This window comes from Nyctibius grandis, chromosome 1 (genome assembly GCF_013368605.1).
Source record: "Nyctibius grandis isolate bNycGra1 chromosome 1, bNycGra1.pri, whole genome shotgun sequence".
NCBI lineage: Eukaryota > Metazoa > Chordata > Aves > Nyctibiiformes > Nyctibiidae > Nyctibius > Nyctibius grandis.
In genome coordinates, this window is record NC_090658.1 from 61,562,875 (window position 1) to 61,587,516 (window position 24,642).

A 24,642-nucleotide genomic window follows, 5' to 3' on the forward strand; every position below is an offset into this window, starting at 1 on the left:
ACAACATGAAGCAATTTATTATTTCTACAGATTAATTAACTACAGAGATGCTGCTTCTATTTAAAGAGAAATAGCTGAAAGTAACAATCTCTTTTATCCTGTTTATGCAAAGTGTTACATAGTGATTTGTCTAAGAATGGCCCATATATGCATTTGCTCATTAATACATTAAATAAAAATAGTCATAACCCTTCTGTCTGCTTTGAATTTATTTTTTCTTAGCTTTAGATGCTCTTTATGTAACAGATTTTTTTTTATTTCATGTTATACTCTTTTTCCAGTAATATATAAAACCAGTTTGCTGCATCTTCAGCCCAGGCAGATGACAATATATCTCCCAGAAGTGCGGAAGATTTCAATGGACTACATTAACCTTCCTGTCTTTAATCCAAATGTTTTCAGCGAAGACGAAGATGATTTACCAGGTAAGGAGGAGCTGGAGGTCTGCCATGGTTAAGCTAGATGGAGGACAGATCACTTGTGTCACTAGCCCACTAGCCCCCTCTGGTAAACATACAAATCCCTTATTCTGATGGTGTCCTGTAGAACTGAATTAGAGTAAAGCTCATATGTATTATGGACATTGTTTTCTAAAATATGGGGAAAATATAATCTGTGTAAGTTTGAAGTTAATTGGAAAATTAATCATCTTCTATTTAGTTCACCGAGAATTCTCCATAGACCGAAGCCTTGCATTCTGCGTCCTTGTAGGACAGAATTGTAATGTGTTGGAAGCCCAAAAGGGTCGTTCTTGTGACCTGATGGCAGCAAAGCACAGCCTGCAGATAGGAGCTTGGGTTGGAGGGCAGGTTCCTGTAAAACTCCTGCCCATTTGGATTTTTATCAATACCAAGTCTTACAGAGAGGCTAAAATAGTAAAGTAGTCTATAAACAAGGGGAATGGGGAAGAATTTCTCATTTCACTGAGACGCAAGGTAGCAGAAGACTTAAGCAGTGCAGGGAAGGCTTGGATGCAGGTGATGTGAATGTGGCAGGTAAAAGGACTGGAAGTACTCAGGACCTTCTCCAATCAAAAAAAAAAAAATCATCATGCCAGTAAGATTAACAAGTAATAGACAAGAAGATAAATTAATACACTTTTCAGAATTTTGACATCAGTGGGGGATTCCTGTTGCCAGGTTACAGGTTTTTGGAACTACAAGAGTGGCCATCATGCTAGTACCCTTTAAGAAGGAATGTGAGCACTGCGAAGCAATTAAAGGCTTGTGCTAGAGTCTGTTGAAATAAATGGAAATACTCCCATTATTTCAGACCAAGGTTTTGACTGCTGAAAGCACCAAAGCTTGTGTCTGACCCAAGTGTCAGAGTAGTCCTCTGGACTTCTAAGGAAATACTCGCGTGCTTAAAATAAAGCCCATTCTTTCATGATTTGTGGCTTGGCTTGCCTAATTTTTGTCTCCATGATATTCACCTGTAGGATCTGAAGAAAACAACAGAGACATTGATGGTCGTATATATAATATGCATAGGAAGTGCTCAGCATTTTCTATTATGAAACATGGTCCAAGCTGACAGAAAGTAATACAAAAATTAAAAGGAAAAAAAAAGTTAATATAAAGTCTTCGCATCCCTTCCTGAAAATTGGATTAGATCTGCAGTGTCAATTCCTTTTATGTTATTAAAACAGCTGAAATGGTACTCGGAATTGCAGGTTCATGAACACCACATAAATGTAGGGAAAATTGTTAAGAGTTTTATTACAGCTCTTTGAGAAGGCTAGTAAAAGAATCGTACTACCCTGTCCTCCATAACAGCTTTCTTCTTCTTGTCCACTTTTTTCTTTCTAGTTTCTTTTGAAAATTCATTTCTGACTTAGCAATTGGAGGCTATTTCAAGCTTCAAAAACATTTTTTGCGATACCCTTTCTTAAAGTCTGCATGTAAAGGAAGAAAATGCCATATACTAGTGGGGAAAAAAATATTGCCGTGTAAATAATAATCACGTGATAGATGATTAAAAAAAACATAGTAGAAAGCTGCTCTTGGGCAGTGGAATGTTAATAGTGAGGTACTCTTGGGGCAGGTGTTTTTTAACGTAGTCAGTAAAAATTTGGCAAGACAAATGGACAGTGAATTGATTTAACTTGCAAATTATGCAAACAAGTCAATGAAAAACCATTGGAGAAATGAAAAAAACATTGTATTTAAACATTTTGAGATATTAAGCAACACTGCGACACATGAGGTTTTGTTTGATAAGGCACTTAATACCCATGACAGCAACATTCCGGGTTACTCAAGCCAAGCTAACAAATAAACCTCAAGCTCTGGTGGATAAATTGCTAACCTGCAGGCATCAGGATGAAAGCATGGCCTGCCAGCCAACCACAGAACCATGCTGGTCGGTTAAGTTTAGCTGTTGGTCTTCTTCTAAAGGAACGAACAGAACTACCATAAAAATTTTCCAGCATAGCCACAGACCTATCTGTATGTCTACCACATTCGTGACTGATGCTGAAAAAAGCCTAATGCTATCAAAAATATAATTATAGGGCATAGGTAGATGACTAGAATTTTAATTAGAAAATAATTAGGAACTGAGCAGTGGCTGGAGGAGTCCTGGCTAATGGATCTCTTGCCTGATCTGGTCTTGCAAATCAGAGGTCTCCACAGAATTTGGCACACTTAAATGATCCTGGATATGACTCTAGAATTCTGGATATTACTCTAGTCTCTTTCCCTCCCATAACCCTGCTGATGCAACTCACTTATTTTCTATGTTTTTTATACAGGAAAACTAGTAAAGAATCTGCAAGATTCTTGGAGATTTTAATATAGTATTTACTGTTTCCCTTCATTATTATATTTTGTTGCTTCTTATCTTGACTTCTGCACCAGTACTTGGTTCCAGTGTCCTCATTACCCTGCTGTGCTCCAGCCTTTCAGTGCTAGTTCCTGTTGGAATCACTCTCACCACTTTTTGCAAAAGGAATTGCAAGCAATTGAGCAAGCTCCATGCTTCTGCTTAAAATCATTTGAATTACTTCTTGCCTCACTGTCCCTTGTTGACCACCACCACATGTGGGAAACTTTTCCAATATACATGGGCTTCTTTTCACATTTCTGATTGCAGCCTGTCCAAACATTGATGCTGAAGTTGCCCTCACTACAGTAGCCGCTTCTTGAATATTTTTGGCTTTCCATCTGTTTCTTCATCTTCCCCTTACATTTCGCATCTGACTTCTCATCCATTTCCTCACATATTTTCCTTACAAATCTTTGTTCAAGAATTTTTATAAGCTTTGTCTGTATTTCATTCCATCATATTCCTCTCTCTCTCTTTCTCTCATCATCCTTCTTTTTGCGTTACTGGTTGCTTTGTCACCCACTGTAGTCAAGAGATAATAATACTTCGCTTTTCCCAACGGTTTTCTGTATTCTCCAGTTTTCCTAAGCTCATTGAGTCTGGGGACATTATACTACATACTATACAGTGCCTTCAGTACCGATCTTCGACTTTCTTTTTCTTTTCCTCCACCACTTTTTTTTTTTTTGATGACAACAAACGTCCAAGTCAAAACTCATAACTGCTGTCAGATCAGGGCAGACTTGAGGAGCGTCATTTCATTTTCCTCCTGAACCCCAGTTCAGCATGGCACAGTGACACCTGACTGGCTCTAGAGGGAGTCAGCCTGGGCCAGCAGGGACTTTTTTGAGGCTCACCATCAGGTAGCAGCAGCCCTAGAGGAAGCCAGGCCATGTAAGTGGTCCTAGGACTAGGGGCAAAGAAGAGGAGGCAGGAGCCACAGGTCTGTGAGTGGATTTTCTTTTCTGTTGTTTGTTGATGTATTTATTATCAAAAAACTTCCGTGAAAACTAGTAAGTCCTGATTTAGCAAAACTTTCATTGATTTGAGTAGGAGTAGTTAAAATTGACTGATAAGTGAATGGTAATTCAGACCCATCAGGTGAACTCCTTGTTCTGTGAAAGTCCGTGGCAATCAGGGTGTAGACTGAAAGTGAGTTCTGAACTTCACCTCTGAAGCATCACTCCCAAGAAGTTACTTTACAGTTGGCAACCAGCTGTTACAATGGGAATCAGTGGAGACAGGCTGGCTTACTTGTTCAGACTAAGGTCTGATCCCTTGATTTTGGGATCTGATAGCAGTCCATCCAAATGCAGTGGAGCGGTTAAGCAAGTACATAAAGATAGCAGGTAGTTTAAACAGTCAAAGGTGAAGTGGAATGGCAAAGTACAAAAGACATGCAGTGTTTTTTTCTTCTAACTAGATCTAAAAAACAATTTCCCCCTAGTTTGAATTTTATGTCAATGCTGCCATGAAATTTTCCCATTAAACATTTTTTAGCAACTCGCATGTCTTCCACAAGTGCTGAAGAAAACCCAAAAATGTGTGAAACATTGCTTCAGAAAATTCCCTATTTTAGTGCCTGTTACCCAACCACTTGCCTAACTGCTGCAGTCAGCAAAGCCTTGCGGCCCCTTGTACCTCTGGGCCGGGGACTGAGGTGACCCACAGCCCAGGCCTCGTCACCGCCGTCACATGCCAGATGACACCAAATTGGGTGGGAGAGTTGATCTGGTTGAGGGTAGGAAGGCTCTGCAGAGGGATCTGGACAGGCTGGATTGATGGGCTGAGGCCAATTGTATGAGGTTCAACAAGGCCAAGTGTCGGGTCCTTCACTTGGGGCACAACCCCCTGCACCGCTACAGGCTTGGGGAAGAGTGGCTGGAAGGCTGCCTGGTGGAAAAGGACCTGGGGGTGTTGGTCGATGGCCAGCTGAATATGAGCCGGCAGTGTGCCCAGGTGGCCAAGAAGGCCAACAGCATCCTGGCTTGTATCAGAAATAGTGTGGCCAGCAGGACTAGGGAAGTGATTGTCCCCCTGTACTCAGCACTGGTAAAGCTGCACCTTGAATACCGCGTTCAGCTTTGGGCCCCTCCCTACAAGAAAGAAAGACATTGAGGTGCTGGAGAGAGTCCAAAGAAGGGCAACGAAGCTGGTGAAGGGTCTGGAGAACAAGTCTTATGAGGAGCGTCTGAGGGAACTGGGATTGTTTAGTCGTGAGAAAAGGAGGCTCAGGGGAGACCTTATCGCTCTCTACAACTACCTGAAAGGGGGTTGTAGCGAGGTGGGTGTTGGTCTCTTCTCACAAGTAACAAGCCATAGGATGAGAAGAAACGGCCTCAAGTTGTGCCAGGGGAGGTTTAGTTTGGATATTAGGAAAAATTTCTTCACTGAAAGGGTTGTCAGGCATTGGAACAGGCTGCCCAGGGAAGTGGTTGAGTCGCCATCCCTGGAGGTATTTAAAGGACGAGTAGATGTGGTGCTTAGGGACGTGGTTTAGTGGTGGCCTTGGCAGTGGTAGGTTAACGGTTGGACTTGATGGTCTTAAAGGTCTTTTACAACCTAAATGATTCTATAATTCTGTGACACGCTGTGTTGTTCGTTGCAGTGCCAGGCGCCCCCGGTGCCCCCGCCAGCAGCCCGCCGTGCACCGTCAACATCCCCATCGCCCCCATCCACAGCTCAGCCCAGGCCATGTCGCCCACGCAGAGCATCGGCCTGGTGCAGTCGCTGCTGGCCAATCAGAACGTGCAGCTGGACGTGCTGGCCAATCCGCCGGCAGAAGGAGGGGGCGAGGGGGTGGGGCCCTTCCCAGGGGCACCAGGGCGCTTTCCGGGGCCCGGGGCAGGGGCGCTGGCCGGGGGGGAGCTGGGCCGCGCCGCCCCCGCGCCCCCCGCCCTCGCCCCACCACCCCCCGCGCCCCCTGCCATCGCCCTGGCCGACCTGCGGGACCACAGCGACCGTGAACACGAGCCCCTGCCCAAGGCCAAGGCCCCACGGCCGGGGCCGCAGCTGGTGGAAGGCGATGCTGTCGTCTTTGGGGCCGCCCAGGAGCTGCAGCTGAACAAGATGAACCCCCCGCCGCCCTACCCTGGCACCATCCCCGCCGTGCTGACCACTGCCCCACCACCCCCGCCCGGCCCCCCACAGCCGCCCCTTGATCTCTGCCTGAAAAAGGGGGAGTTCTCCCTCTTCCCAGCAGGGCACTACCAGACGCCCCTGGGGTACGAGCGGATAACAACGTTCGACAGCAGCGGGAACGTGGAGGAGGTGTGCCGGCCTCGCGCCAGGATGCTCTGTGCCCAGAGCACCTACACTCTGCCAGGGCCTGGCAGCTCCGCTACCTTGCGCATCACCGCCGCTGAGAAGAAGATGCAGCAGCCCTGCACCAGTGCCACCCTGAACCGGCTAACGGTCCCCCGTTACTCTATCCCAACCGGGGACCCACCACCCTACCCTGACATCGCCAGCCAGCTGTCCCAGGGCAGAAGCATCACACAGAGACTGGACAGCAGTATCATTCATGCAACTCTGCGGAGGAACAGCAGGGAGGCAGCCCTGAAAATGGCTCAGCTGGTGGATGGTCAGAGAGCCACCTTGCAACTTCCCCCGAAAGCCAAGAGCAGCGTTGTGACAGCACAGTACCAGCAGAGAGTACCCACCGCCTTTTACACCTGCAGCCAGTGCAGCAGCAGTGGCGGCAGCGGTGGCAATGCGAACGCTGGTGGTGTGGGCAACATCACTAGTGCCAACACTAGTAGCAGCACTTCCAGTATTGGTGGCATGAGACCTGATCTGAGCACAGGGAGCGGCTCCCAGCACAGCTCCGTCATCTCTCACTCTGTCAGTACCTTGCCTCTGGCCTCCCAGTCCTCCTACAGCTTGCTGAGCCCGCCTGACAATTCCCGTGACCGAGCAGATTATATCAACTCTGCCTTCACGGAGGATGAGGCCCTTTCTCAGCACTGCCCAGTGGAGAAATCAATACGGCACGTACCTGTGGCCTTGACAGAGGCTGCCCTCGGTGTAAAACGGCCACCACCATACCAGTGGGACCCTATGGTGAGTGAAGAGATATGGGTTCCTCAGGAAAGGACATCTCAGAGCTCAGTGCCCAACCCTCTAAAACCTACTCCTCTCATCATCGGTCAAGCTCAACATCTGGATATGTCTCGAGTGCCGTTTGTTTCCCCCAAGTCTCCAACCAGTCCCACTGCCACTTTCCAAACGAGTTATGGGGTTGGAGTACCTTACCCAGGAAGTTACAATGCCCCTCCCCTTCAGGGAATGCAGCCCCCCTGCTCCCCCAAAGAAGCTCTGGCCCCAACACAGTTTGCACAGCAGGACCCCACAGTCGTGCTTCAGCCAGGTTATCCATCCAGCCTCTCCTATTGCCCTTTGCCACCCATGTACCCGGGAAGTAGCGCCTGCTCTAGTTTACAGCTGCCACCAATCGCCTTGCACCCGTGGAGCTCCTACAGCGCCTGCCCACCCGTACAGAACCCCCAGGGCACGTTGTCCCCCAAGCCACTCCTTGTGGTGGAGAAGCCGGTGATGTCTCCCCCACCAGCAGAGCTGCAGGGCCACGTGGGCACAGAGGTAATGGTGGAGACGGCAGACACCTTCCAGGAGGTGCTCTCCTTGACGGAAAGCCCCGTTCCTCAAAGGACGGACAAATTCAGCAAGAAGAGCCGGAAGCGCCTGGACAGTCGAGCCGAGGAAGGAAACGTGCAGGCTATCACCGAGGGCAAGGTCAAAAAGGAGGCAAGGACACTGACGGACTTCAATTCGCTAATATCCAGCCCTCGGCTGGGGAGGGAGAAGAAGAAAGTCAAGAGCCAGAAAGACCAGCTGAAGTCCAAGAAGCTAAACAAGACGAACGAGTTTCAGGACAGTTCGGAGAGCGAGCCAGAGCTTTTTATTAGTGGGGATGAACTAATGAACCAGAGCCAGGGCAGCAAAAAGGGCTGGAAAACCAAAAGGAGTTTGAGGACAGCCAGTGAGCTGGATGAATTCAAGTGCCGGAAGGCCAGCGAGAAGGAGGACGGGAGGCTGGGGAGCCAGGGCTTTGTGTACGTGATGGCCAACAAGCAGCCGCTGTGGAACGAGGCGACGCAAGTCTACCAGCTGGACTTCGGAGGGCGGGTGACCCAGGAGTCAGCAAAAAACTTCCAGATTGAGCTGGAAGGACGACAGGTAGGAGGGGGCGGCACAGACAGGGTGGGGTGGGGGACAGGGGCTGGGAAAGCCATGCCAGAAGTAAGCTCTGCCTGTCACGTGGTCAAATGCCTCCCACTCGTGTTAGCTGCTCCGTGAAAAAAAACTTTGCCACGTAGTTGATAAAAACCAGCCATCAAAGGCATAGATTCAGAATGAAGGGTGAAGTTCAGTTGTAGAGTAAATGTACAAAATATGTTTGGTTTTACTCCAGTTGGACACAGGAATAAGGGCCTCCTATAGTCTCACTGGCTCTCACTGCTGAAGGTAGGTGGGTTTTGTAATAAACACAGCAGATCTCCCCAGCAGTAGCTGCATTTGCCATTGGTGGTTGTGGATGGCAGCCAGCTGAGTGAACACTGTTCCCTTCTTGCGGAGCTTACAAAGGATGGCCAGTCAGCAGACAGCTAAGGCAGAGACGATGGGCAGGTGTTTAGGTTCCCTCCATGCCAAAATTTCCCCTTGTGGGTTACCAGACCTCTGGGGCTGGTTCTTAATGCTAGAGGAGGGAGGCACTGACCCTCCCCAGAACAAAGTGCTCTTGGGATGCTTCTGAACCGCCCATGGGTAGAGGGGTCTGTGGACAGTTCAAAAAATCAAAGCATTTAATTTTAGGCTCTCTCACCTTGGCCCAAGTGGGATGTTACTACACCAAACCCAGGCTATTAAGTGGTACCAATGAGGAGGACACTGGACTGAGACTCAGGAGACACGTATTTATTTCCTTGTCCGGCTGTCCCATCTCTGTAAGTTGCTTTTGATTTATTAAAGACATCAAGCCTCTCAACTCCCTCTGATTTAACTTGGGAGTTAGATGCCTTAAATATCCAACAGGTGTGACCAGTGGTAATCTCTTGGTTTTGTTTGTAACAACAGCTCATTAAAAAGGCAGTGATCAGAGCCATTTATACTCTGTTATTCTTCAGTTAAATGGCTGTGGATACGTGCCCGTGGACAGCTGTGCAGAATCACCCAGCCGTAGGTTTTGTTGGTGGGGGAGCAAAGCCTGACTCAGCTTGCACAGCCAGCCTCCATTCTAAGTCAAGTATCTTCACTGTAGAGCAAATACAATCTGGGCTTCTGATGAAGCGAATGAAAAAGCAGGAATTATAGGCCAAACTTCAGATATTCCCTGTGGAAGAACAGTGAACAACCTGACTAGCCTTGCTTTACATTTCAAACAGCTCCCACCGCCCCTTTGCTAATTCATGCTTGATGTAATTATGTGCTAGTGAAGTTTATGCAAAGGAAAACAGAACTGCTGAGAACATACAGCTTACTGGCTATGAAGTGCTGGAGTCAGGAGATAGATTGGTTATTCCTCTTCCCTGAAAGCTCCTTTCTTTGAAAACAAAATCTCTTTTCCTGATGGGCTGATGATAGGATCCCTCCAAGGGAGAGAATGGTGTTTTCCTCCACGAAGCATGATGCTGGTGTAACCCACATCTGCTGAAGTAATTGATGACAATCTACTTACACCAGTGCTATATACAGTCTAGCGTGTTTTAAAGTTCAGTTTACTCTTATAGAGTCAAATATTGCAGTCAAATACTCTATACAGACAAATATTACAGTGCTCTTCCTCTTCTTTGGCATTGTACCCCATTCTGTGAGTAGCCCCATTCATATTAGCTCAGGAGGTGAGGTGTTCTTAAAAAGGAGCAAAAACATTTTGCTTTTATTCTTCTTTGGTTCCTTTTCTGTGATTCACTTTTTTTGACCTCGTTCTCTTTTTTCCTTCCCTTCTCCTCTTCCCCTGCTTCCCAGGTGATGCAGTTTGGAAGGATTGATGGCAATGCTTACATTTTGGACTTTCAGTATCCATTTTCTGCAGTGCAAGCCTTTGCTGTTGCTCTGGCTAATGTGACTCAACGCCTCAAATGAACAAGCAGAGACTGGAGAGAGCAAAATGTTAACCTTCTCATAAAGTCCAAACCGGAAAATGTCAGGGCAGCCTGCTTAGGTGTGCAGAGGTCCCTGGGAGCAAAGGCGGCAGTAAAACTGGAAAAGTCTCTTGGTGCCCAACAGAAGGGCATTAACTCTAATCAGTCATGGGGTGGAGGGTGGGGGGCTGTTTTCTGTTTTGTTCGTTTGTTTGTTCATTTGTTTTCAGGTGTTTTTTTTCTTTTTAAGCATTGTGCTGGGTCTCAGAAAGAGCGAAGGGTTGAGAGCCATTCAGTGTTACGTGGAGAAGTGTGGCTTTTGGCTTGTTGTGGTGGTTCTGCTGTGTTTGCTACAGTAGCTGATGTAAGCTCATAGGGGGATTAAAAAAGACTGCTCTTTTTGATAGACTGCCTTATATCATGCTGTTCTTTTTAAAACAGGGAACGTAACTTTTTTTCTGGTCCAGTTTGTACTACTACTACTATGTCAGTGATAGCAGCAAAAAAAGAAAAAAAAGAAGCTATAATACTTGAAGACACGTGTTTCTTCTCTGATCTCTGATAATAACTGAGCACCACAAGTTCCAAGGACGCTTATATAGGTCAATATTTAATTTATAAATAATGATGTATTATTCAGAAGAGAAACAATTGTTACCAACGGGTGGTTTAAAAACCCACTGTATCGAAGAAGTTGATGTCTGCTTGTTTTGTGTGCTGTTATTGGGGATAAACATCTTTCAGTAGGTGACAGAAGATAGAGGAGGAAATAATTACAAGCATTGCTTCTTCTGTTATTGGGTATAAACGTCTTTCAGTAGGTGACAGAAAATAGGGGAGGAAATAATCATGAGCATTGCTTCTTTGCTCATATTGGTTAGCAGTATTCTCCCATTTGGCCTGTAGTTGGGAGAGGTACAGTGTGACCAGATGTACCTCTGAAGCCACCTGTACATGCTCCTCATTTAAATGTGTTTACACTTTATAAACAGAATGAGAAGGCCCAGTGTATTCAGTTTTCTTAGCAATCAGTATGAATCAAGTTCTCAACTGTGTATCAGTGCTTGAATTAGGAACGAGACAGAAGTATAGCAAGTCATTACAGGAAGCAATTTCATCAGGAAAGCAGTTTCATACAGGAAACTACATCATGGCTGCCTGGAGAACAAATGAGTTGAAAGAGGGAGAAAAAATTGAACAGAATCATCCCTTTTATCACCTTGCTACTTGAGTAGTCTTTGTGATTGTGGTTTGAGAATATAATGCTCCAGATAAGAGCAGGAAGCCAGAGTTTACATGGGGTGTTTTAGAGGAAGGCTTAATAACTGTAGCATGACTCTTGGTCTGTAGTTGTTCCAGTTGGACATGCAGACCTGTTGAGCATTTCGTAAGGGTTGCTTGCACAGAAGAGTTTCTGTGTTGTCCATGTGTTGTGCACGTATTTATTTGCTTTCTCTCTTTCCTCCTTGCCTGCATTTTGCTACGGAATATGTTTTTACATGGAAGTAGTTTCCCCAGTAATACACAAAACACAAAACTATTTATATATTTGGACACTAGATTACAAAACTTAACTGCAGATTTCCTTCAGAAATTACTCTTTTGAAGTGGAAGGCACACTGAGACAGATATGTTGGCTGAGGTGTCAATGGCTGCTTTGTCTTTCATCGACAGTTTAACTTCTTACTTGAAAAACTGGGTATAACGTAAGATAAACAGGCGTGATTTTCTCTCTTTGCTTTTCATAAATCCTAATGGTAGGGCAGATATGTGTGGCACTTGATTTGTTCTAAGGGAACATATCGCATAAGATAAGACCCTGCTGTAGTAGAAGTTACCAGCATGCAGTGAGCTTATAAATTCTGCTCTGCTGAGGCTTCTAGAGCTGTACAGCCCAGAGGGAATAATGCCAGTCAGAGAAGAGTTTCAGAGAGTTGCTAAGGAAAATGATGAGGCAGATCATCCACAGGTAATGTCCCGCAGGGTAAGTCCAGCACAAAACACCTGCAAGATCGTTTCCTTGAAGAGAGGAAGTAGAGGTAGGAAGGAAGGAGGGGGGAAGTATATGGTACCATGCCTGTATCATCCCAGACCTCAGCAGCTTCTGCTCACAAGTGGGAGTGGTCAGGCACAACATTCCCCTTGGCATCTAGCAGATTGTTGTTTGCTTTAATTAATTAATTTTGTTGAATGTCCATCCATTGTCTGGGCCCATTTGTATTCTTTCTCACATGCATGATTTATTCAGCAGTTTGACTGCCTGTATGTATAATGTGTGTGGAACAGAGGAACCAAAATGGATTTGGTTCTGGTTCCTTTAAAATCAATAGAAGTGTTTACCTTGGATTTTTGTGGAGGAAGCACTATTAAGGCCTTTGTGTATATTGAGTTATACACTGTACAAACAGTAGGTGAATTCTCAGTCCATTGATTCCAATACACGAGGAGGAAAGTTGGCTGAGAGTCCTCACCTGCCCTAAGGTCCGTGCTAACCGGTCATACCCTCATAAGAGTATAACAGGCACACACTGAACACCATAAGAGAAGAAACACACCATGCCTTACTTGCTTGCTTGCTGAGGGAAGGGCCACTCAGTCACATCTTAGAAATCTTCAGCTGGAAGAAACATCACCTATAGTTTTAAGCCAAAATTCTTATTACGTGGAAACAACATGGATGTTTTTTCTGAACAAAATCTAATCTAAATAGAAGGACTTCTGCATGCAGTTTCTTTAACCTTCCAGGGAACAGTATTCTTCTTCACTTGGTTCATTGCCAAATTTTTCCAATTATCAGCAGTTTTACGCTAATAGAGAACCAAGAAATGAAACCTGATACAACAAGTATCGGAGTTAGTAATTTGGGTTCAGTGGCCCAGGACATGCTTGTATCCTTCTGATGGCACTTACAAAGAGCCTTGACATAGAATAGACCTGGTTTCTGCCCCAGCAAAGCACTAGGAATAATTATCATAAATTAGGAAAATAAATGCAATTTCCAACATCCTTCCCATTTACTTGTCAGAAAATGCTATAGGATAAGATAATCTTTTATCTTTTTGAAAATAATTTAACAGAGACTTTTTAATTGAGGATTTTAATGGTGTAGAGAACACACAGTATTAGAGAGAGGAAATACTCTCGAATATGTAGAATTTTAATGGAAGGAATGGGAATTATGTAAATGTCTGAGTGTGCAACTGGATCCTAAATTATACAAAGAACAAGCGAAAATGACAGTTGTTTTATTTTTCGTTGAGGTACAGTATAGGAAACAAATTTAAAAGCCCTCTCCAAAATAATAACTTAAATCCTGACGATCGCTATTGCATTCAGCCAAAAGATAGATGTTATATTTTGTATTTCGTTAGTAAAACCCAGGTTTTCTGTAGATAAAACTAAGTTCTAGGAAGAATGTAGCAAAGTGTTCAAAAATATCTAGTTCTTTTATACATACAGTAATTTCCAGTAGTTAAATATGTTTTTTCCAAAGCTTTTTTTTTAGTTGTGCAATAATTGTGACAGTCTAGGGGGTTTATGGGGTTTTTTGTTGTGGTTTTTTTTTTGAGGGAGTTTTGAGTGTTTTTTTTAAAGATAATTTAATGCAGATTTCCTGTTAATGTCCAAAAGACAAATTATTTATCTTGCGTAATGTAATAAGTGATTTAGGGATTATTTTATTACTATGTATCAGTGACTTATACACACTTTCTTATTTATATTTAAAGAGCATCTTTGTAAGTAATTGTTTGCTAGCAGTATGTTTTGCTGCAAGAATTTAAAAATGCATATGGAAAGATCTGGTTTTGCTGGATAGCATGCAAGATGTCATAATGCAGGCAGGCAAAAATATTTTTTTTGGCAGCTGAACACAGTTTACTATGGAGGACTGTGTAGACTACAAAGAGTGTAGCTGACTTCCTTGGGACCTACAGAAATCTGTCCTTCTCCACTGTTTTCCTCCTGTGTTTCTAACTATATATTTCGGTTGGGAGTGGTTTTAGAAGTACAAGGCTTGATTTGCTTTCCATCTTCTTAGTACAGCGCTTGAGATACAAAATAAGGTGGCTTACATGATAAAAGAGGGTATAACGATATAGGCTCAGTTTGTAAGAAGTTGATTGCATAGTTTAGCAGGGTTTGGCAATGGCATAATTCAGTGCTATGCAGAGATACAAGCAAACTAGCTTGGAATAAGCTAACTGAGGCACAACAAATGCAGTAGATGCATTTTCCTCTGCTCAGACTAATAACACTCCTTCAGCTGTGCTCAGCTAATTCCGACACAGCCATAGTGCTTCTGTTATCTGAGCTAGCTCTGCACAGAGCTGATGGAGCTGAGCCCTGACGCTGCCTGCAGCAGCTTTGCCTCTTCGGGATGCTCCATCGGAGACCTGATGCAGCAGGCGTTCCTCCACTCGTCCTTCTAGGTTTGCTCCAAGAGCTGCATGCAGCTGCCACAGGGTTTGGGCTGCAGCAGCTTTGGGCAGAGAAAGCCCCAATGTCAGCTGATGGCCATGGTGGCATTTGAAGTCAGAATCTGCTCCACTGGAGTTGCAAAGGGATGCAACAGAGAACCTGATTCTTTTGGAAAAAAAATGGCTGATATCCTTGAAATACAGCTCCTAACAGAGTCTAAAAATTGGTACTTAAAGTCTGGTATGAAGTGCACCATGCATGGAGTGGCAAGTTTTAGCTTGAAACGGTGAGAATATCACATTTCTGCAATATCATGTTTCTGCAACACCCTAAGAAACTATGAGAAGGAGGGGGGTAAAAGAGGAAAAAAAAAGGAATTATCATGATAATTTTGCACTCAGTTCCAGAGGTAGCAGTAACATGTGCCATGGGCTGCCTGAATATCAGTAAATCTGCACACAGGTTCGTCTCAGTTTGATAAACTGTCTGTGATGTAACCGGAAGTAGAACGGTTCCACGTGTCTCTCTCCAGTTTTGTTCCATTGTTTTTACAAAGATGCATGAAGGTGTACAGGTGTCAGACAAAGATAACTGACTTTGCTGAAGCCTTGAGCTTAGACTTTCCATAGGTCCAGGCTTATCCCTGATGTATCTTTTTAGTGTCCTCTCAGAAATTCCAGACAGATTTGGGAGCTTGCCTGATTGTTTTCTCAGATAATTTCTGTGCATTTGCTTTTTGCAGCCTGATGTGTGTGATCCTGTGTTATCTTGGTGCCCTGTTACCTGCCAGAAACAGTTTAAATCCTCATATGAAGAGAGCAACACGTGCAAAAACTGATTTGATTGAGACAAAGGGGAGAAAAGACAGAGTAAGTTTTCACTAGCTTTTAAGAATGTGTTTCCCAGAGCAACAGTTTGGAAATCGCACATTTCTGCAGAGCCCAAACCACTCCAGACCAGTAAATCTGACTTGGAGATTAGTTAACAGATGAGTCACTTGCGTCACATGCTATCAGAGGGCCAACTTCTACCCTTGCTACATGGTTACACCAAGATACATAAGAGAGTAGAATCCAACCCAAAATGTACTTTCCCATTACTGTGTGATTATAAAGTAAGAATGACTAATCTGGCCCATATATCCGCTTAAGAAAGTTATAAAGCATTAGCCAACAACTATATTGACAGTTGTGTATAACCCCCTGAAGAATGCTAGAAGTAAAATCCTGGCCACAGAGCAGTTATTCAGATTTTTGCCTTTTATTCCCATTTCTAGGATTCCATCACAGGCGAGCAAGCTGTTGATGTTATTTAGAGATTGGCATAATGGTTTTCCCAGTATAAGACAGCAAATGTTATCATACTGCTGACAAAAATTGAAAAATTCTGGTAGACAGATTTTTTCATTTTCAAGTCCCTTCACCTTCAAGGCAAGCACAATCCATCAGAAAATACCAATTTAGAGTCCTGCTACCCTCAGGAGTAGTCTGCAGGTAGGCACCACAGGTCCTCTTTGCAGGACTGGAATTTACGTGCACTGTTCTTGAAGGAATAAGATTAATTACTGCTTGTAAACAATGGGTTATGTGAATTATTCTATCTTTGTGTTTACTTAATTTTTGTCTAAAAAAATCCTGCAGAGAAGTTTTAAGATTAAATGACTCAGCTTTGCCTGCTGCCTGATACCTCTGAAGATGTATCAGGAGATAATTTCTTTAGGCAGTTTGATTGTTGCTGCATCTAGAAAATCAGATTTTAAGACAAAAGCAAGTAACCAAACAAAAGAATGAAATAGGATTCAGTGAAGCAATTCTTGCTAAGAAAACTAAAAACTTCACACTTCAACTTTTGATTTTGCAAATGGATCTGTAATGAGAAATTTGTGCTTCAAGGCAAATTAATTGTTGTGGAGCACACAAGTGCACATATTTGCTGACCCAGAGCTGACTGCAGGATCAAAACAATAAAATTTTGTGAGACTTAAAATTAAATAAATTAAACTGCCAAATACTTACCTATCCAGAGCATTCAATGAAAAAATTAGATGGCATAATGTTAAAGCCTACAATTTTGTTCTTAATCCTTTGCCCTCCCGTTTACATTATTATAAATTTTAAAACATGATCCGATTCAGCAATTCTGAATCCTGATGAATGTTGTCTATTTGTGGAATGTTTATCTTACTGGCCAAGTAGATGGTTTAAGATAAGGATTAAGATTAAAGTAATAATAAAAGAGAAACATTTTTGAAGTGTGCAGACACCTGAGTTTCAAGTATTTCATTGGAATAGTGCTTGGCTTGTACTTTGTACCTGTGTTGTTTCAAGCTATTTGTTCAGAACTTTTTAAATTTTCCCTTTGTTTCTTTTGTTTGCTTGATACATGTTTTGCCTTTGGTTTCCTTTCATTTCACTATTTCTGCATTCACTGCTTCTTTTTCTTTTTGTGTGTTGTGCATTTGGGGAAAGGTATGTCTGTTCAAGATCTCATTGTTTATTGTAGATAAAATGTATGGTGTTGTGGAATAGCATGGGGATGCATTTGATTGAAAAGGCACTGTAGTGTTTCCTGAAAAAAAAAAGGGGAGTTGCATTTGTTTATAAATGCATTATTTTGGTACTATAACTTTGAACAGGTTTTTGAATTTTTTTTTTTAATTTAATGAGCATCTAGTCATGCAGGTGCATGCGTTCTTAAGCTAGCAAGCCCAGCATGTTTTTCTTCAGGCTTTTGAAAATTTGGTACACAATTTGTGTACTTTTACATACCTATACTATTTTTTAAATATATTTTTTGGAATCTCAAGTTTTCTTCTTTTTGTTTCTCCTCAGTATACCATGGTATACATAGTTTCCATTGTACTTAAAAACTACCCTGATCTGCCTCTCCTTTTATGTATCTTGTGTAATAGATTTTGCAGGAGGTGCCTAGAAAGCATTGTTGGTTTCCCTATAAAAATGTGGTTTGTCCAAATTCTTTACTGTCTACATGATTGAGAGATGGACTGATTGCCCTATTTTTCCTTGATGATTTGGAGTTGTAAGAGTTGTCCAGCTGTTGCTTAATAAAATTTTGCAGACTAAAAAATTCCTGACTTGTTTTTGTTGCATTCTACGTCTTGTCAAGCACCTTAAATACTTTTAAAGCAGATGACAAATCTGCACTGAAACGATCTGAATAATAAATAGCCAGATGCCATTATGCTTTCTCTTTTCAATAACTGTATCCGCAAGTTCCACTAAACTTGATGCGTGCACCAGCCCATCGTACTTTGTGTCATTCGTATGCAAGGACGGATGGCAAAGATTTTGTGGTAATAATGTTCCTATCTGCCTGGATATCAGCCGATTCTTGTGCTGTTTCTCCTCTTCTTGCTTTCCTTTTTAAGGAAATTACCTTTGGGGTTTGTGGTACATCTCATTTTGTCATTGATATACTGGAAACTTTAACATTACCACGAGGGATTCCTCTGTCCTGTCATCTTTAATAACAGAATAAAATGCTGTGATGGCCAGTGTTCGTCTCTGGTTTTTAACTAAAATAAGCATTCTGGGGGCTGAGAAAATAAAAAAGGTAGTAAAGTAGCTTACCTTGCGTAGTAAACATCCCAGCTATGGCACAAATGAGAGAATCCTGCTATGGATCCTCATAATGGACCCAGCTTACCAGTGGAGTTTTGCAGGGGTTGGTGCTGGATCCTCACCTGTTCACCATATTCATGGATGGCCTTGAAAAGAGTTTGAACATTGAGCTACAAAGTTTACTGATGATATGAAGTTACTCAAATAGTAAAGGAATGGCCAATCATCAAGAATCTCAGAAAGTCTTTATGAAACTTGGCAATAAAATGGCAGGTGAAATTTGCTATGGGTAAATGTGAAGTGATACACATGGGGAAACAAAACACTTCTCACTTCACATTTGTGGTGATGGCCTCTGAAGTGACTTCTGCTACTCAGAAGAGACCTCTGAGAGTTTGATAGTTTACTCTCTGAAAACATCCAGTTGGTGCTCAGCAGCAGTCAAAAGAAGAAAATAAAATATTAGTAATGTTTAGGAAAAGAGTTGACAGCAAAGCAGACGATACAGGGTCACTGTATAGAACTGTCAGTCGCCACACTTTGCATACTGTGCAGTACTGGTCCCCTTGTCTTAGAAAAGGTAGATTAGATCTAGACAAGATTCACAACAGGCAACAGGGATGATGAAAAGCATAAATCAGCTTCTACATGAGGAATAACTGCCAAGGCTAGGACTCTTCAGCCTGGAAAAGGGGTAGCTTAAAGGGATTGCTAGAGATCCACCAAAACAGGAGTAATTTGGAAAGGTGGGTAGGGCTTGTCTGTTGATTGTCTCTTACTGTAGAAAAACTAGGGGCTATAAAATGAAAATAAAATGAAATAATAGTGGAGGAGGATATCAAACAAAAGGAGGTGGCTCTTCAAGGAGGTGAGTAGCAGACCACTTTGCCAAAGGATGCTGTGAAACAAGAAGTTTACAAGAATTCAAGCAAGACTGGAGAAGTGCATGAGAGAGAGATCCATTGGGACACAAAACAAACTACGACAGGGGCAGAAAGTTCCCTGAGCTGAAAATAGTTAGAGGCTGGGGGAATATTAGGGGAAATACTATATGAATTTGCTCTGTTCTTGCTCTTCCCGAGGAAGCTGCAAATGGCTATTGTAGGAGACAAAACACTGGGCTTAAATGGATTCTCACTGTGAACCAGTGTCACCATTCATATGCCAGCATTTCTAAAACAAGCTTAAACCTGGAATGTCAGCATCTGGGAATGAGGAGAAGGGGGAGGATTCCCAGCCTTGTGTCTGAATGCTCTGCACTGCTACTGTGAAAAGTCCTCTTCTAGCACCAGCACTGCTCAGGGAATGAGTGCTGAGGGTCTGCCAACATTCATGAAATCTCCCTTAGTTCTAGATTAGTTTACAGGTGAAATTCAAAGTCTACTAAAATGCAGAAATTATGAAATTTAGTTGTTACGTCTGGAGACAGAGAAATGGAACAGCAATACAGCTTCTGTCATGGCACTCCGCTTTGCCCTTGTGCTGTTCTGCTCTTTGCTTTGGCTAGTTTCGGTGTTTCCCTGAGATAGTAACTGGCCAGGTGAACTAAGCTGATTCAAGCATTTTCCTTTTAGATTGAGATTGATTTTCCTTCTTTGTGAAGGATATTGACTTAAAGTTCAGTCAACTTCTGCTTCCCTGCCCTTTTTTAGTGTTATTGGGGGTTCTGCCAGCTACAGCACTGGTAGTTGATTCACTCAGGGTAACAGGCAAAGCATCTCCTTTGCTCATGGAACTGAGCTCATGCAGTTTGGTTTGTTGTTCTGGAAGATTGTTTTTGGAAGGCCCCTCTCTGCTGGGTGCAACCAGCTGAATTGAACACATGCAGTCACTTGTAGTTTGTAAATAAACTTCAAGTTTGCTGAGTCACCTTCTGTACATGTTAGTACATAAATGTGCCTCAGTGAGAACACTGGAGCTGTAACCAGCTCTTGAGAGGGAGGAGGCATGAAAGGAAGCAAATAGATGTGGAGAGGTGGCTTGTTTGGGGGAGATGACTCCTGAGGCATGCCTGCCTGGAAAGGGCAGGTGATGCAAATGCAAAATTTATCAACTAACAGGGGCTGCAGTAGACAAATAAAAATACCAGCCTTTAGGAAAATATCCTAGAAAGGTTCCAGTGATCATTTTCTTGCCTTATAGAGGGATCAATAGCATTTACTTGTTCCTTTTTACATATGATTGTGGTTGAGTTGATAATAGTGCTATCTTATTTTTATGATTTAGATTAATATAAGGGCTGTTTGTGCCCAGTGCCCTCTATTTATGCTGCCTGGTTTAGAGGTCAGAAGGACCTGTGCAGATAGTGAGAGAACAATATTTAAGTAAGGGCTTTTCAAAAAGAAACTAGGAATACAGCAGCTATACATATAGTTAAGCTTATGTGTATGATTTAGTAACTACTGGCTAGATCATGAGCTTTTTCACCAAGCTAGGTTATTGTCTCTGGTCAATGCCATGTTCCATTTTTTATTGGTGTTACTACCAAAGTAACTACGAATAATAAAATAGCAATCTTTACTTATTGCAGATTTTTTCAACAGCAGCCCAGCTTTGGTTATGCAGTCTTAATGGGATAGACTCAGGAGCTAAGTAATTACCTAGTTGTGAGGGAGTTGTACGAGATCAGAAAAAAAAAACCTGGAGCACTTCATACCAATCGAGATTCATCTCAGACCTTTCATCTCACTCCTCATTCATTATAGCTGTGTATTGCATATTCTCATTTTTTATTACACATTTCAAATCTTTTTTATTTGATCAAAGGGAAACCTATTCATCTGGGAGAATGTTTTGCTTTGTTCCATCTCCTGATATTTTTATCCTTTCCAGCTGTTCCACATTTTCTTCTATTTCTCACTTCCCCATGGATAAGGAAGAAAGTTAGATGTGAACTGCAGTTAAGTAGCATTTCTTTGTTCTCCTTTCTCATTGCAGCCTGGTGATAGTCCTCTCTCTTAAAACAAGAATGTCTTTGTTCCCTTTGTTGCGCAGTTTTGGTGAGATTAATTTCTTCCCTTTCCTTTCAAAGCCATATAGGACTTTTTTACTTTTTTTGTAATCTGAAAGGATGTTTATTTTAGACAAGAGGCTATATGAGGCAGTTATAGCAAAGGGAAGATACTAAAGATGATTTAAACATCCGGGAGTCTTCTAATTGCCTCACGCAGAGGCAGCCAAATGCGGAGTCTCATCTTCAGAAGTCACCTAACTGTGATTTGACTTCTAAGTGACTTCTCTATCTCATTTCATGATGCTTTCTAATGAGGGAAGCATCCTTGTTTTCCTCAGCTATGAACATACCTTAAGATTTTTCTCCTTGAGCTGGTGTGGTAGCTAGTATAACCTGAGACAGCAAACATTCATTTTGACAGGCTTTATTTGTATGGCTTAGAGAGTCACTAAAAACAGGATTCCAGTTTTGTTCATAAATCCACTGCTAGTATTCCTATTTATATTATACTAATATTTTTATCTACCATATATAAAATATACAGGTTTTTGCAGATTTGAATTGTGTCTGATCAACAGAACATATCAGTGACTGTGAAAAAAGAGTGGATATCTTTCCAAAAACCATGGTGTATGTATAATGCACACTGGAATTTCTGCTATGAACTTCAGAAGTTCCGGATGCTGATGAAGTGTCCCCTCAGGCCGTAAATTGAGAGAGCATCCTTCAGAGAGCTGCCAGAATCCACAATTGGATTCCACTTCTGGAGATTATGGAAAACTCTAGTGAGAGTAAAATGCATCACACTGAGCATCATCAGAAGTACTGCAGTTACGTTCATGATGAAAAAGCTGTCCAAAGAGCCAAGGCAATAGCAATTGAGAAAGGAGAGGCTTCTGGGAAGTCAGTGAAGCTGTCAGGGGTGGATCAGCAGCATATGAGACAGAATGTACTTTACCTCAGAAGAAGTAAGGACAAAACTCATGAGCTGATGCATTAATGTAAATCACTTGTATTCAGATGTATCATTCAGATGTATGGTCATCCGTGCCATCACCACTAGAAAGACAGTGGCTGTGGAAACCTCTTTTTTGTGGAAATTGTTAGTGTGTGAATATTAAATGTGAAGAGAATCAAAATAAAATTTTAGAAGATGGTGAGAATTATAATCTAAAAGTAAATATTCTGAAATAGAAAATGTTGCATACTGAGAGCCATTTGCATCCATTAGGAAAATATCTTTATTTATCCAAAGATAATAACAATGAAGAACCTCATAGCAAAATTTCTCGCATCTGTGAAGTTACAAGCAAGCCAGTGAAGAAAAGATCCAAGAAGTGCAGCTGTCCTAAGCTGGAGGTCAGGTCTGAAACACCAAAACATGGAATTCATGAAGATAAAGTGATATTTGTCATGTTCCCAAAGTTGTTGCGTTAATCTATGTGTAGATTACTCAGTGCAAGAGACAAAGTTGAAAACAATTTGAACAAAAGAACAGATGTTTAAAATGTTTTTGAGTAGAGTTTTACAGACAACTGATGATGTCGTCTTTAAATTGGATCTCTACATTCTTTTGGAATAATCTTAGTGTAGCAGGCAATTGAGAAGTAATCAGCTGAAGAGATTGAAAGAACAGGGTGTACCACAAAATTTACTCGCAAAACAGTTAAGTTAGGTGGTAATTACGTGCATGAGTTAGTAATCATATGAAACAACTGACAGCTGTGATTTAACTCATTAATTTCAAGATAACTCATGAAGACCTGTAAGTACCTATGACTTTAAAATATCAGGTGGGTGTTGAAGCTTTGTTTGAAAAGTTTGAGTGCACTAGATAAATGCAGTCAGTGCTAATGAGGCAGATGCTGTCAGTCCGTTAACTGCTTGGCTAATTGCCTCTCTGACGTTGTTGATAACCTATTAAAGTATGTAAAGTTAGGGAAGAACAACATAATGATATCAGGAGGAATTGTTTTAGAAGTGATTCATCTTCATAGAAACATTATGACTCGATGTCCAAGTAGAAATTTAAGATGTTTTCAAGTACCAACAGAAAGAATGGAGTTGGAAAGTGCTCAGGAAAGGATGTTGGAGGAATTTGTTAGGACAAATATTAATTGTTGTGCAACACGGAGAACTGAAGGAGTCCCTGTGTATTCCCTGGGTACTAGCAACCCACTGGCAATGGGTTATAAGTGTGACTCCTACTGAGATCATCATAGTCTCTGTAAGTACACAATGAATTTAATCCAAAGAATGAAGTGTTAACTAGGCATTGACTTCACCAGGTCATTAGCACTACCAAATGATACAGAAGCTGCAAAATTTATCTAATGTTTGATATTTCCAAAAGATGACCAAAAAATGTTGCAGAGAGAGCAACAGAGGATCCAAAGCAAGTATTCATTTCAAGAAGAGAATTGTGTAGCAATGGAGAAAGGTTTTTAATCCCATCAGCAGCTCAGGCCTCATCCCATCAAGCCTCATCAGATTCATTGCAGAAGAGAGTAAGTTTATATGATAAATTATCCGTGTCATAAATGAGTCCCTGAGCTAATCAGTGACTTGAAAAAAAGCTCAGACTTAATAAATTCTCTTACAAAAGCTGATGGACTTTTTTGCATGCAGTCTGTGCCTCAAGTCATGGGTACAAATCAGCCACAGTTACCCCTGAAGACATAACTATTCTTGAGCTTAGCCTTGGATGCAGCAATTTTATATCTTGCCCAGAATACCAGATGACTGGAACGCAAGCCTGAACAAGAGTCACAGGCATCCATGAAGTCGAATGCTCCCCCGAGGCTGATGTTTGTGGAGCAGTAACAAGCCTATGTGTCTTGTTTAGGATGTTAACGCTGCTAGTGCTTTTATAGGTGAGGGAAAGTTGGGAGATAGATAGAAAACTCACGCAGGTGTAGCTCCAAGCACTAACAATTTCACCAGATGTTTTTGAAACATAGGTGACATGAAATCCTGTGATGGGCAGTACTTGATGTCAATAATGTCCAAAATGAATGAAGTAGGTCCCATCTGTCTTTGGGCATGCGCTGTGTCAGTTTGCACTGTGTACAGTTACACTGGAATTTGGAGGCAGTTGCTGCAGGCAAACCTCTTTTGCTCCGTCCTGCAAGCTGTGGCTACACAACTGGTACCCAGAAGAATCTGGACAGAGAGAGGATGTTTGGATCATTACCACCACAGCTGCCTTTCACATTTTTTATCAGGTGTATCCTACCATGGTCAATGCACACAGATAGATCAGTCATGCCTTTGCTTGAACAAAGAGGTGCAAACTGCAACTCTGCCTACCAGAAGATTGAAGATGAAGAGAGGTACTGAGTAAAATCATTTCACTGAAGATTTGTAAGACATGGAGGTGAATTATTTTGTTTGAAATAGAATCTTACAAGTGTTTTATAGTATATGAACATGTTAAGGGAAAATACTATGTTGTCTGTTTATGGTGCTTTTAAACAATGTATATCATTCTTATTGTATTAATAATCAAATTTTGACTGATAAATATGTAAAGCTTAAATGTTACAGTGCAAAAATACGTCACCAACAGGCATGGCACCATTTTTAAAAGCTTAATCATCACTTTGAAGCTACTAAAGGCTGTAGGATCCAAAGTCTGGCAACACTGATGTCTTCAAAAAGCATTATTAAACCTTGCTACTTCAAATGAGACCAGCAACTGAATTTTCTGACCTTGGTTCACTGACTCTGTGAGATGAATGCTACTCCCAGGAGTTTTACACAC

General features: G+C 42.2%; 1 protein-coding gene across 10 annotated transcripts in view; it reads left to right on the forward strand.

Moving 5' to 3' along the window:
* TULP4 (TUB like protein 4) overlaps nucleotides 1-17,432 on the forward strand; it is a 165,737-nt gene extending 148,305 nt beyond the window's left edge. For 9 of the 10 annotated variants that reach the window (XM_068411606.1, XM_068411837.1, XM_068411750.1 and 6 more), the window contains 3 exons: nucleotides 282-425; nucleotides 5,435-8,022; nucleotides 9,811-17,432. In XM_068411606.1, the coding sequence (XP_068267707.1) occupies nucleotides 282-425; nucleotides 5,435-8,022; nucleotides 9,811-9,927 (2,849 nt within the window). In that variant the 3' untranslated portion in view covers nucleotides 9,928-17,432. The remainder of the gene's footprint in view (nucleotides 1-281; nucleotides 426-5,434; nucleotides 8,023-9,810) is intronic. The other variant, XM_068412155.1, reaches the window with a different exon arrangement.
* The last annotated feature ends 7,210 nt before the right edge of the window (nucleotides 17,433-24,642 follow it).